Here is a 12295-nt window from a genome sequence, read left to right as displayed (position 1 = left end):
TAATTCAAACTGTATTTTCTCCAGCTGTGGAAACCACACACTAAACCTTGTAGGTGTTGACTGTGCTGAATCATGCAAGGAGACAATTACTTACTTTGGGACTGTTCAGCAAATGTACAATCTCTTCAGTAGCAGTCCACAAAGGTGGGAAATTCTACAGCAATATCTTCCTGTTTCACTGCATAGGATGTCCAAAACTAGATGGTCTGCACAGATTGATGGTGTTCAACCAGATGCGCAGCATTTTAATTCAGTGAGAAAGGCTTTAAATGAGCTTCAATCTCTCAGTCTCACTGCACAGGCTTATGGATGAAGCTACTTACAATGATCCACCAAACTAATCTGGTAGTTGAAGCATGCAATGCTACACTTGATGTTGAGAGGGATAACATTGAAAGTCTTATCAATGACATTCAACAGATTTGTGAAAAATGGGATGCGATCCTGACTGAGTCCAAATTAGTAGCACAGAATATTGGCATTTCATCTGAGTTCTCCATCAATCGCAACTTACTTACTGAATCCAATGCCGAGCAGCATTATAGGGTTAATGTCTTCCTTGTCATCACTGAATCTATTCAATCAGGTCTTACACGTTGATCTGAGTCACTGCAACTAATTTGTACCCTTTTTGGGTTTCTTTGGCAGTTCAACAGACTGAGTAATGAAGATCTACTTTCTGCAGCTGAACAATTTCAGTAACAGTACAAAAAAGAAATCTCAAAAGATCTCAGTGACGAGGTCATCTTCCTCAAATGAATATATTCCACGAACTTTAAATTGGATTGCAAGCCAAAGGAATTGCTTCAAGAAATACTTGAACTTGGACTCTCTGGTGTGTTTCCGAATATCACAATTGCATTGCATATTTTTGTCAGTTTGCCTGCATCAGTGGCTTCAGGTGAACACACCTTCAATGTGTTGAAGCAGGTAAAGAGCTATCACGGTTCAACTATAAAAACAATGAGGAGGCCGTGGCACCTCAAAGACTAACAGATTTATTTGGGCATAAGCTTTCATGGATAAAAAAAAAAGTTCTTCAGATGTAAGAAGTGAGTTCTTTACCCATGAAAGCTTATGCCCAAATAAATCTGTTAGTCTTAAAGGTGCCACTGGACTCCTCGTTGCTTTTGTGGATACAGACTAACACGGCTACCCCTCTGATACATTCAACTATGGGAAAAGAGCATTTGAATGGGATCGTCATGCTTAATATCAACGGTGACATTGCACAAAAGCTAGATTTTTCCTTAATAATTAGTGCATTTGCACAGAAAAAGGCTAGAAAAGCATTTGTTAAATAAAAAAATTCAAATTGTCTCACTCTTCTTTTGGTGCCTTATTTTGTTTTCATGTGTTGGAAATAGATACGGAAGTAGTTCAGGTTTAGATCATTACAGTCTTTGGGAATTTCTCTAGTGTATTAATATATAACCTGACACCATCAGATTGGACGCAGTTATGCAACCTGTATTTACACAGCAGATCCATATATACTTGCCATAAAATGTACAAAGCCTTCATGTGAATCAGTAATTGTACAAATAGCACTGCTGTGCCATCATTTTTATAACAAAAAATTGTGGGGAACGGGACAATGAGGGTGTTTAAGAGCTTTGTTCTTTTATTTTTAGTACCTATGGTGAAAGGTTCTACAGTACAGCTGAAAAATGGTGGCTACGAGGATATTGTTATTGCAATTAACCCTGAGTTACCAGAAGATCACAATATCATTAGAAACATACAGGTAAGAACATTTGTATATTTGTCATTCAGTGATATTCAGACTTCCAGGTTATTTCCTACCTCTAGATTAGCAGTAATCCTAAAAGACCAGTTCCAGTTCCCATTAATGTCAAGTTTCAGAGTAGCAGACGTGTTAGTCTGTATTCGCAAAAAGAAAAGGAGTACTTGTGGCACCTTAGAGACTAACCAATTTATTTGAGCATAAGCTTTCATGAGCTACAGCTCACTTCATTGAATGCATAAAGTGGAAAATACAGTGAGGAGATTTATATACACACAGACCATGAAAAAATGGGTGTTTATCATACACATTGTAAGGAGAGTGATCACTTAAGAGTGGGGTCTCCTGCTGGTAATAGCTCATTTTAAGTGATCACTCTCCTTACAATGTGTATGATAAACACCCATTTTTTCGTGGTCTGTGTGTATATAAATCTCCTCACTGTATTTTCCACTTTATGCATCCGATGAAGTGAGCTGTAGCTCATGAAAGCTTATGCTCAGATAAATTGGTTAGTCTCTAAGGTGACACAAGTACTCCTTTTCTTTTTATTAATGTCAAGGTTTTTTTATTATTATTATTATTTTCATGGGAGCAAGATCAATTCTATGGTTACTAAATTTGTTCTTTGCTTGAATTTTTATTCAGATGCTGCTGTTAATGAAATAAGTGTACTCATCTCTTGAATTTTAACAGGAATATTATGGCTCAAGGTCAGGCTGATAATATGTATCACCTCCTTCTTAATTACTTCTTTCCAAAACATGAGTACTTAGACTAGAGACCAGAACTTAATTACTTCTTTCCAAAACATGAGTACTTAGACTAGAGAATCTCCAGAACATGGATATTTAATTTCCAATTACTTCAGCTCCATTACAGAGTTTGCCATTTACTTTTATCCCTCCTTTCTCCCTGTCCTTGCAGGCATTCACTGTGTTCTTAAACACCCTTGTTGTGTGTATATGTATGCGTGTGTGTGTGTGTATATGTATATCGTGATATTTCTGTTTTTCGTTATTCTTTAAGTTCTCAGTGTCACAGTGTAGATCTTTACTCCATGTTTACATGATTTGGTCATTGAGCATTCAGTTGCTGTAAAGAGAACAATAAACAGAGGAGGGCATAGCCATTAACTAGTGACCCCCAAAGTACTCAAGAGAGGTGGGGAAGGAACAAGGAGGAGGGAAACAGGAAAATAGTGACAAAGTAGTGCCCACTGTAGAGGCAGGAAGAAAGTAGAACCTAATACAAGTAGAACAGAGAAATGAGGAATCCCAGGGAGAAGAAAAAGGAAACAACAGGATATTACTTACAATTTATCATTTTATTTTATTAACCAAGCACCACAGTACACTTTACAGATTAATGAAAAGGATTAGTCCAGGACTGAACCATCCATCACCTCAAGCCCATGTAACTTTTTTGAAGAAATGTCATGTTTGGAAGGATCTCTTTCAGGTTTTATTTTAAGGGATAGATTCTGGTTTTTATCATAGCCCTGAGCAAGGAGCAGTGTATATTTGTACTGTCCTAGGAGCAATCCAGAGTCTTTCAGAGTTACAATTTGATTTCTCCTTGCTCCATGAGGGAAATAATCTGTCCCAGCCCTTCCCTTGGCCAAGATTGGTTTCTTTCTATGCCGTCACATATTTAGTGTTACTTTATGTACTCTTCTTTCCTGGCCAGGCTAAACTACTCATTGCCTCTACCGTTCAATTTGTGATTCATAAATCTTTTCTTTCCCTCCCAGGCCATGATCAAAGAGGCTTCTACTTACTTGTTCCATGCTACAAAACAGAGATTTTTTTTCAAGGCTGTAAAAATTATAATTCCTCTGCATTGGCTGCCAAAACCTGAGTATTTAAGTGTAAAAACAGAGTCATATGATAAGGTAAGACTTAGAGTGCCCTTATAAATCAAAAATATATGTAGTGTTCATACGCTTAAGACGTAGGGTCTTGTCTACAAGGTAGAGTAATGCACACTATGGAGGTATGATTTCTAAAACACATTAATGTGTTGCTCATTAATTGGTCCTTGTAGAACCTGCTGGTGTGCACTAAGCGTTCCCTGATGCACTTTAATGTAGTGCTGCACTTTAGAAATCACACACACACATCCCCCGGTAGTGCGTGTTACCCCACCGCGTAGACAAGACCTAAGTTTTTCCAATAATGAGGGAATATAAATTCCTATTTTTAGAATTTGTATTGCCCTCTAGTGCTCAGTCCTGCAGTCCTTACCCAGGGAAACAATCAATGGGAGTGTTGCATGAGTAAAAGCTGCAGGATGAGCCCATTCAACAGAATCATCTACCACCCTCTATTTCCTCCTGCTCTTTAAACAAGGGCTATTTTATTTTTAGGCAGATGTTATCGTGGCTAATCCTTTCTTGAAGTACGGAGATGATCCCTACACGCTGCAATATGGAGGATGTGCGGAAAAGGGACGATACATTCATTTCACTCCCGACTTCCTGTTAAAAGACAATTTGAATAACATCTATGGATCACGAGGTAGCACCATCTATTGGACCTTAATTTTCTGCCTTTGTAGTTATAAATATGCAATAGCCAAGATTTTCCGGAGTGACTAGTGATTTGGGATGCCTCCGTTTTTGGTTGCCCAAGCTGCAAAACTTTAAAAGAGCCTGGTTTTTCACACAGTGTTGAACATCAGGCTCCCTGGATGAGTCTTAAGTTGAACACTCAGAAATGGGGGCACCTAACATTACCAGTCTCTTGAAAATTCTGGCTAATATTTTTTCAGTAAATGTGAGTTGTTTGTCCTCTTAAATCATTGCTTTGACTTGGAATAATCTATATCCTAACATTACAGTGCAGTAAACTAATCTGAGAGTTGCAGTGGGTGTAACCTGGTGAATACGCCGGTAAAACCAGTCTCAGAGGATTCTAGAATAGACCAAACGCTCATGAGCGGATCCTGCTCTGAGGACGTGAAGGTTTTTATTGGAACTTCTGAAAATCACATTTGCCCAACTACCCTTCTTGTAAGTGTACATTCACAAGGAATTAACAATATTCCCATTTTGATTTCATCAGCAAATTTTTTGGCTGCATGAGCATTGCCTATGCGAGGCCATTAATAAACAAATAAAAAAGGCCCAAAAGAGACCTCTCAGTTTTGTGCAGTGTAACTTCCTGTCATTAACAATGACTTTCTCCTATGTCCATTTAACCAATATACTGTCCAATTTATTTATCTCTGTTCCATACACAAGTTAGAATAAATCATTTATGTGTTTCTTTTAAAATAGAGCTAGGTCAAAACCAGCCCCTCAAATCTGAACCCTGGTAAATGTGCAAGGTTATTGGGATTCAAATCCAAGACGAAACTGCATTAGCTTGGATCAAAAATTTAGAGGTTTGTTGGCCTAAAATGGTGGAAGTCTCACAAGAACAGTCTTTCTCATCAGATTTCTGGAAGTTTGGGACAAAAATCTCCTTAGAATAATTCATTGGATTCTAGTTAAATCAAATACAAACGCAAATTCTAGCCAAGTGAAGCATTGAACTCAAACCTTGAATTCTGGTTTAAACTTAATCTGATCTGAGCTCTGCTTCCTTGGCCCATCTTTAGTTGAAAGCTTTAGTTAGACAACATTATATACATTCTCCATGTCAATGGCTTTTCCAACACCTGCAAGAAAGGGGTTAGATTGTCTTGGTGAGATAGTTTGGTTTTCTGCAAAAGTATTCTGGTTGTCTAATCTTTTACACTTTATCCGCCTTCAACTATCTACATAAGTAATAAGTTACTAAGTTACTAATAAGTAAGTTACTAAGTAATCCTTAGTTTTACCCTGAACTGAAGTTAAACTAACTTCTGTATGGTTTTCTAATATACACCTTTTCCTTTGTGTTATATAAGAGCCAAGAATTATTATTTTAAAAGACATGGGTAACATGAGAAACCTTGCTTGATACCTGGAATAGTCAGAAGCTACTGTATGGAAAAAGATCTTTACTTTAGGTCTGTTAATATTCTGGGAGGATTAATCTGAACACAGTGATCTATTTGGGTTTAAAGCCGGATCCCACAGTGAGTCCTGTGTGGGCACAGGGGTATGTCCAAGCAGAGACAATTGTAGGATTGGGCCTAAATTTGTTTAAATGATCTATGGAAATATAAAGTAAACTATAAAGTGTTGTATTTAGAATTCACAAATGATCCTATTCTTCCCCAGCTAAAGTTTTTGTCCATGAATGGGCCCATCTTCGTTGGGGAGTATTTGATGAATATAATAACGATGCACCTTTCTATGTGTCTGTAAACTCTGGAACAGGAAGTGTTGAAGCAACTAGGTAACAATGTTTTATATTTTATCTTCAGCTGATGAAATTTTAAATACCTCAGTGATACTTGGCACATACTGGTTTTCTGTGTTTAGTCTGTACTTTGAGCCCCATGCGAAAAGTCTTTAATCCTTGAAAGTCTTGTTCATAGGATTAAAAAAGAAGATTATACAATAATGTTTAACTAACAATACTGCTGCCTACAGATCAGTCTCATTGAATTATCACTATCATTTTGTAATGTGTCACATTTTTATTACTAAATGAGCTTTTAATTTAGGTGCAATTTATAGGTGCAATTTAGGTGCAAATTTTACAGATTTGAGTTACCTTCTCTACATTTTGATTTACCATGGCTTTATCAAATAGCAGTTAGCATGTAGTAAATAAGAATAAAGAAAAGGAGTACTTGTGGCACCTTAGAGACTAACCAATTTATTTGAGCATGAGCTCTCATGCTCAAATAAATTGGTTAGTCTCTAAGGTGCCACAAGTACTCCTTTTCTTTTTGCGAATACAGACTAACACGGCTGTTACTCTGAAACCTGTAAATAAGAATGTTTTCTCAAGTTCCTCGGGGGGGGGGGGGGTGATCCTTGAAATTCCAAAACATTCTTACTAGTTCATGTTTAGTGTTATCTAAATATTAAAAAGGGACATGGTGAAAGTGCACACCCCATTATTGCCATGTTATAGTGCTATTACTATTTTATAATAATGTTCTCTAGATTCTGCATTTTTAAGTGGTGTTTTTAAAATGTACAGTTCTGTCAATGAGAAACAAAAAAACAGAGTGAGACTGGATATCTCAGAGGGTTGGAAATGGGATACAGAACTTTTCACATCTCAGGCACTGATCTGAACTGGAACCAGTTTGGTAGTGCCTTAAACTCATCACTATCAGCCAGTCACTTGTTGACCACTGTGAAATGAATTGGTGTTTTCAGTCCAATTCCTAATGGACAAGTATCAACATCACCAAACTTCTGAACTGCAATTGGCACTCCAATTGGCAATCACCACTGAAGGAGACTGTGACAGGGCTCCCTGCTCTGCCCTTTCAACCACCACAAACTGGTTGGACACTTTCCAGATTTATAAGCATGAGTGTGTTATTTATTTATTTATCCACCAGTTCATCAGTACAGTCTTGGGCAGCAACATACCAGTGTATGTAAACTTCCCCATAGCCCACTCTCTGGGGTGGCAGAGGAAAAGATCTCTTCAGCTTCTGTATCCATTCTGTATCTCCTGGCATCCTCCCTCTTGTACTTCCGTCCTGCCTCTTAACTACTCCCAGCTGATGGATTGATTGCTCTCATTAGCACATCAGCCCTGTGTCTAATTAAGCCATTGAGCACCCATCTCCCAGTTAAGTCCACTCCAGGGGGAATAGATAGTACCTTAGTGATCAGAGTCTTGGGTGAGCTATAGCCTTAGAACTCTGTCCCAGAGGCAGTGATTGAATGGGCATGGAGAATGTAGTACCAGTTGACCTCAGGAGAGGGTCCTTCATGTCTGGATTGATGCATATTGATGGAATAGCGGAGGCACTTGCATTGTTATTCTTCACATAGATGGTGTTTGACACACAATCTGTAAATAACCCCGCCCACACTCCACCCCCTGATCCCTTCCTGCTTCCAGCCGCTCTCTGTTGTGACTCTTCCTTCTCATGTAGCCGGGGCCCAGGACCAGAACCAGGGGGGACCTGGGGGCCATAGCCCTCCCACTTTTTGAAAGTGAACGGGCCTGGCCGGACCGCATCCCTTCCCCTCCTCCTCCCCCCTCAAGCCCCAACCCCGTCCAGGCCAGCACGGAGTCCAGCCGGGGAGACCAGACAGCTGTGGGAAGCCATGGCAGACCTGCCCAGGGTGCGGGGGGGAGGCTGAGAGCAGCCCTCAGCCCGAGTCTCGGCTGCCTGGGAGAGGAGGAGGGTCTGTGACGCCGCACCAGCTCCCTACAGCTGCCCGCACGGTTCTCCCCAACCCGGGAGGGGCCTCAGAGTTGCAGCCTGGCCACAGTAAGAGCTGCGCAGGCAGCTAAGAGGAACCATGGACCCTCCACCTGCCCATCCGGCTCTTATAATGGCCAGGCTGCGGCTCTGAAGCCCCACACCCTGGCTGGAGCCAGGTCGGGGAGAGCTGCACAGGCAGCTGTGCGGAGCCTGGGACCCTCCACCTGCCCAGGTCGGGGGGCCTGTGACACAGGCCGGGGGCTGTTTCCGCCTCCACCTTGGGTGGGAGCCTCCAGACCTCCCATTCTTGCCCTGGGGTTGGTGGGGGCTGGCCTGCAGCCAGGGACTCCAGGCGGCTGGAGCCGGTACTCGTGTCGCCCGCCCACCTGGCGCTCTGGGAGGGGAAGGTGCGCTGCCCACCCACTGTGCTGGGGGGCCGTGCTCAGCTGCCTACTCGCCTGGTTGCCTGCCATTCTGGGGCTAGGGGCTGCGCTGCCTGCCTGCCCACCGGGCGCTCCAGGACTGGCAGGGAGAGGTGCTCGAGTGGCCCGGGGCTGGCGGGAGTGGGGGAGCCTCTGCACTCCAGAGGGGGAAGGTGGGCAGGAGGGGTGGGGCCCCAGGCAGAAAAGGCGAGGTGGCCCAGGAGCTAGCTAGCCTCCCCAAGACCGTGGTTCACCCACTGCCCATGGTGTCTAACTAATGCCAGTCATGTTTGGAGGCTTTGGGCCTACAATGATTCAATTAATAAATAACAGATTCTTATTTGTTGATTATATGTGGCTTGTTAGCTAAGCCTCTTGCTATCTCATCTTCCTTCAGATGTTCAGGTGATATCACTGGTAAATACATAGTCCAAAGCTGCACGGGAAACAGCTGCACGACAAGAGAATGCAAATATGATCAACAGACAAAGCTGTATGAAGCCGGATGTAAATTTGTACCAGATAAAACACAAAATGCCCTAGCATCTATAATGTACATGCAAAGCCTCCCTTCTGTAAGTATTGTTATTGCTTTTTCACCCAACTGGATAGCCAATATTTGGGGTCTTGTAGGTTGTTTCCATTAGGAGAAACTGATATGTAGTAAAGTATTTCTTTGATGCAATCTGGTTTGTTTACAAAGAATATACATAAAGTCCTGTTACTCTGAAGATAGCAGGAATCAAACAACAGGAGGTACTTTCTTTGTTCACAGTTCCAAGCCTTTTTCCACCCATCACTCTGCCCAAAAAACTTCCCCTCTGCTTTCCGAGCAACATTTCCAGTCCTTCCCTCCCCATGTCCAACATTTGCTGAAGTATTGTGAGGTGAATCCACAGGCTTTCATTAACCTTGTCATTGCCAGGCCTATTTGCCTCATCACCCACCCATCCTGTGTGCACATGCACACACACAAAAAGGATCTTACTTAGGTCTCTGCTTTGCCCTCTACTGAGAGACAAAGTCTGTATTTCAGTGAGCAACCCAGTCCTATGCCAGACACAGAAGGAGAAGGTCTGGAGAGAGAGGTATCACCATGAGTTGGGGGTTGATGTCCTTCATGGCATGGAATCATCGTAGAGATGCACGATCCATGACCAGGGTGAATTAATTGCCAAGAAGGTAATATTGGAGTGCCTCCATGGCCCATTTCACAGCTAAGTCCTCTTTTTCTATAATGGAGTAGGCCCCTCTTGGGAACAATTTGTAACTCAGAATGGGATGTTCCTCACCATTAACCACTTGGGAGAAGACAGCCCCGAATCCAGCTTCAGAAGCATCAGTGTGTAGGAGGAATTTCTTGGCTGTATAAAATGGGCTCTGTACAAAGGTGAGCCTTTTGTTGCTGAAAGACCTTCTCACAGGTTTCCGTTCAACGGATCTTTCTCAGGCTGCTGTTCTTAAGCAGATTATTGAGAAAGGCAACAATAGATGAGAACCCTGCTGCAAACTGGTAGTCGTATCCTGCCAGGCACTGCCCATGACCTGCTGTGGACACAGACCATGGGAAGTCCCACCTTCAGGGGTCTGACAGACAGCAGCCCCATGACTTCTGGTTGGCTCCCCACCCTATATAAATCTAAGGGGCATTCCAGGAAGTGTCCAGGGAACAGCATGCCATGACTTCTCCCTGCTCCAATCTCAGCTTGATTGGGACTTCACCTTCTGACTTGGACCCCAAAATGTGACTCGGACTCTGACCCTTGGTACTGACTCTGCCTTGGAACCTGACTATGCACTCCTCAGCTGCTCTCTATCTCAGATATTGAACCTGGCCCTTGTTGCTGCTAACACCACCTAGCAGAAGGTTCACATGAGCTACAGATAGGCCTTCCCCAGCTTTCTATGGCTTTAAGAGATTGACATTCTGACAGGGCAATGTCCTGATCCTGTCTTCTCTCTGTCTGCAGAGACTCAGGAACCTTAAGTTGTCAAACCCCCCTGTGCAGTTTATTTGCATTTGCTCTTCCCACACCCTTACCGATCCATGTACCATCATTATTTACAGTTTCAGTTTCTCCTCAGTTCTCTGAGGAGAGGAGAGGAGAGGAGAGGAGAGGAGAGGAGAGGAGAGGAGAGGAGGGGGAAGGGAAGGGAAGGGAAGGGAAGGGAAGGGAAGGGAAGGGAAGGGAAGGGATCTCGCTACCCAGAGATCCTTCCTGGTTTTGGCTCTGCTAGTCTGCCTTTCGCACCCCTGCACTGCCTTCCTATGCCTTTTTCTACCTCCTGTGTTAATGGGCCAATTTGCTCATTAGTGCTCCCCCAGCCCATTCTAATCCACTAATTAGGCTCTGTCAAGTCCACCCGGGGTGGGGGGGAATTAATTGGTGTTTGTGTCCAAAGCACTGGCTCAGCTCTTGGTTCCCTCGGGCCCTTGAAGACCATGGGGCTCAGGGTGCCTTTGTTCGATCCCACATCCATTTACTTTGGGAGAAGGATCGCGGCTCCCACTTCTTCTACTCCCTGGAGAAAAAGAAGGGGGCTAAGAAGCATGTCACCTGTTGGCAGAGGATGGCACTCCCTCACAGATCTGGTGGAGATGCATGTGAGGGCCAAGACCTTCTATTCCAGCCTATTCTCCCTGATCTGACTGACACCGATGCCTACAGGGTTCTCTGGGATGGAGTCCTGACAGTCAGCGCAGGTGACCAGAACCGGCTGGAGCTGCCTCTCACTCTGACCAAGTTCTCAGAAGCCCTCCATCAGATGCTCACTAATAAATCTCCAGATATGGACAGGCTGACTGTGGAGTTCTACCGCATGTTCTGGGACGTCCTCAGTCCAGACCTTGCCATCATCTGGGCTGAGTCCTGTGGAAGTGGGGTGACTCTCCTGTTGTGCAGGCAAGCTGAACTCATCTTGCTACCCAAGAAGAGAGACTTCTGTGACCTTTGGAATTGGCATCCCATCTTGGTTCTGATCATGGACTACAAGGTCATAGCAAAGGCCATCTTGCTGCGGTTGGAGTCCGTGCTGGTGGATGTGGTCCACCCCACCAGACCTGCCCCATCCCAGGCAATGCTATCTTCAACAATCTTTATCTGGTCCGGGACCTCCTTGATGGAAGGTGTAGGGATGGTCTGTCGTTTGCCGTCCTGTCCCTTGTCCAGGAGACAGGGTGGAACACGGTTATCTCCAGGACATCTGTGGGCATTTGGCTTCAGGCCCCAGTTTGTGGGTTTTCTCCAGGTCCTGTATGCCTCTGTGGAGTGTTTGGTCAGGCTCTACTGGACTCTGACCAAACCTGTCAGCTTTGGGCAAGGGGTGTGTCAAGGATGTCCACTATCAGGCCAGCTGTACACTCTGGCCATTGAGCTCTTCCTCTGTCTCCTCTGTAGAAGGTTAACAGGGTGGGTGCTCTGTGAGCCAGAGTTGCATGTGGTCCTGTCAGCGTATGCTGATGACATACTCCTCATGGTCCAGGACCTGACTGACCTGTCGCAGGTTGGAGACCCGCCAGGCTATCTACTCGGTGGCCTTCTCCACTCCAGTCAACTGGGTCAAGAGCTCTGGCCTGGTGGTCAGGGACACCACCCATGACACTCCCTCCCACCCGTGATTCAGGTTATTCGGTGGAGCGTGGGGACGCTGCTCTATCTGGGCATTTATCTTGCCGCCACCCATCCCTCTCCACTAGAGAACTAGCAAGATTTGAAGGGCAGAGTGGCTGAGCGGCTGAGGAGGTGGACAGGACTGCTCCAGTGCCTTTCCCTATCAGGGAGGGCACTGGTGCTCCACCAGCCGGTACTGTCCATGCTCTGGCACTGGCTCAACATCCTGAGCCCGGTCC

General features: G+C 44.1%; 1 protein-coding gene across 1 annotated transcript in view; it reads left to right on the top strand.

Moving 5' to 3' along the window:
• Positions 1-1597: 1597 nt before the first annotated feature.
• LOC140916627 (calcium-activated chloride channel regulator 1-like) overlaps positions 1598-12295 on the top strand; it is a 31585-nt gene continuing 20887 nt past the window's right edge. Inside the window, exons 1-5 of the mRNA XM_073358300.1 lie at positions 1598-1747; positions 3501-3641; positions 4116-4266; positions 5958-6075; positions 8843-9020. Coding sequence (XP_073214401.1) covers positions 1598-1747; positions 3501-3641; positions 4116-4266; positions 5958-6075; positions 8843-9020 — 738 coding nt within the window. The remainder of the gene's footprint in view (positions 1748-3500; positions 3642-4115; positions 4267-5957; positions 6076-8842; positions 9021-12295) is intronic.

The sequence above is a fragment of the Lepidochelys kempii genome, chromosome 8 (genome assembly GCF_965140265.1).
Source record: "Lepidochelys kempii isolate rLepKem1 chromosome 8, rLepKem1.hap2, whole genome shotgun sequence".
NCBI classification, from domain to species: Eukaryota; Metazoa; Chordata; order Testudines; family Cheloniidae; genus Lepidochelys; species Lepidochelys kempii.
The sequence above is the reverse complement of the archived record's forward strand: the minus strand, read 5'-3'. Positions and strand labels throughout refer to the sequence as shown.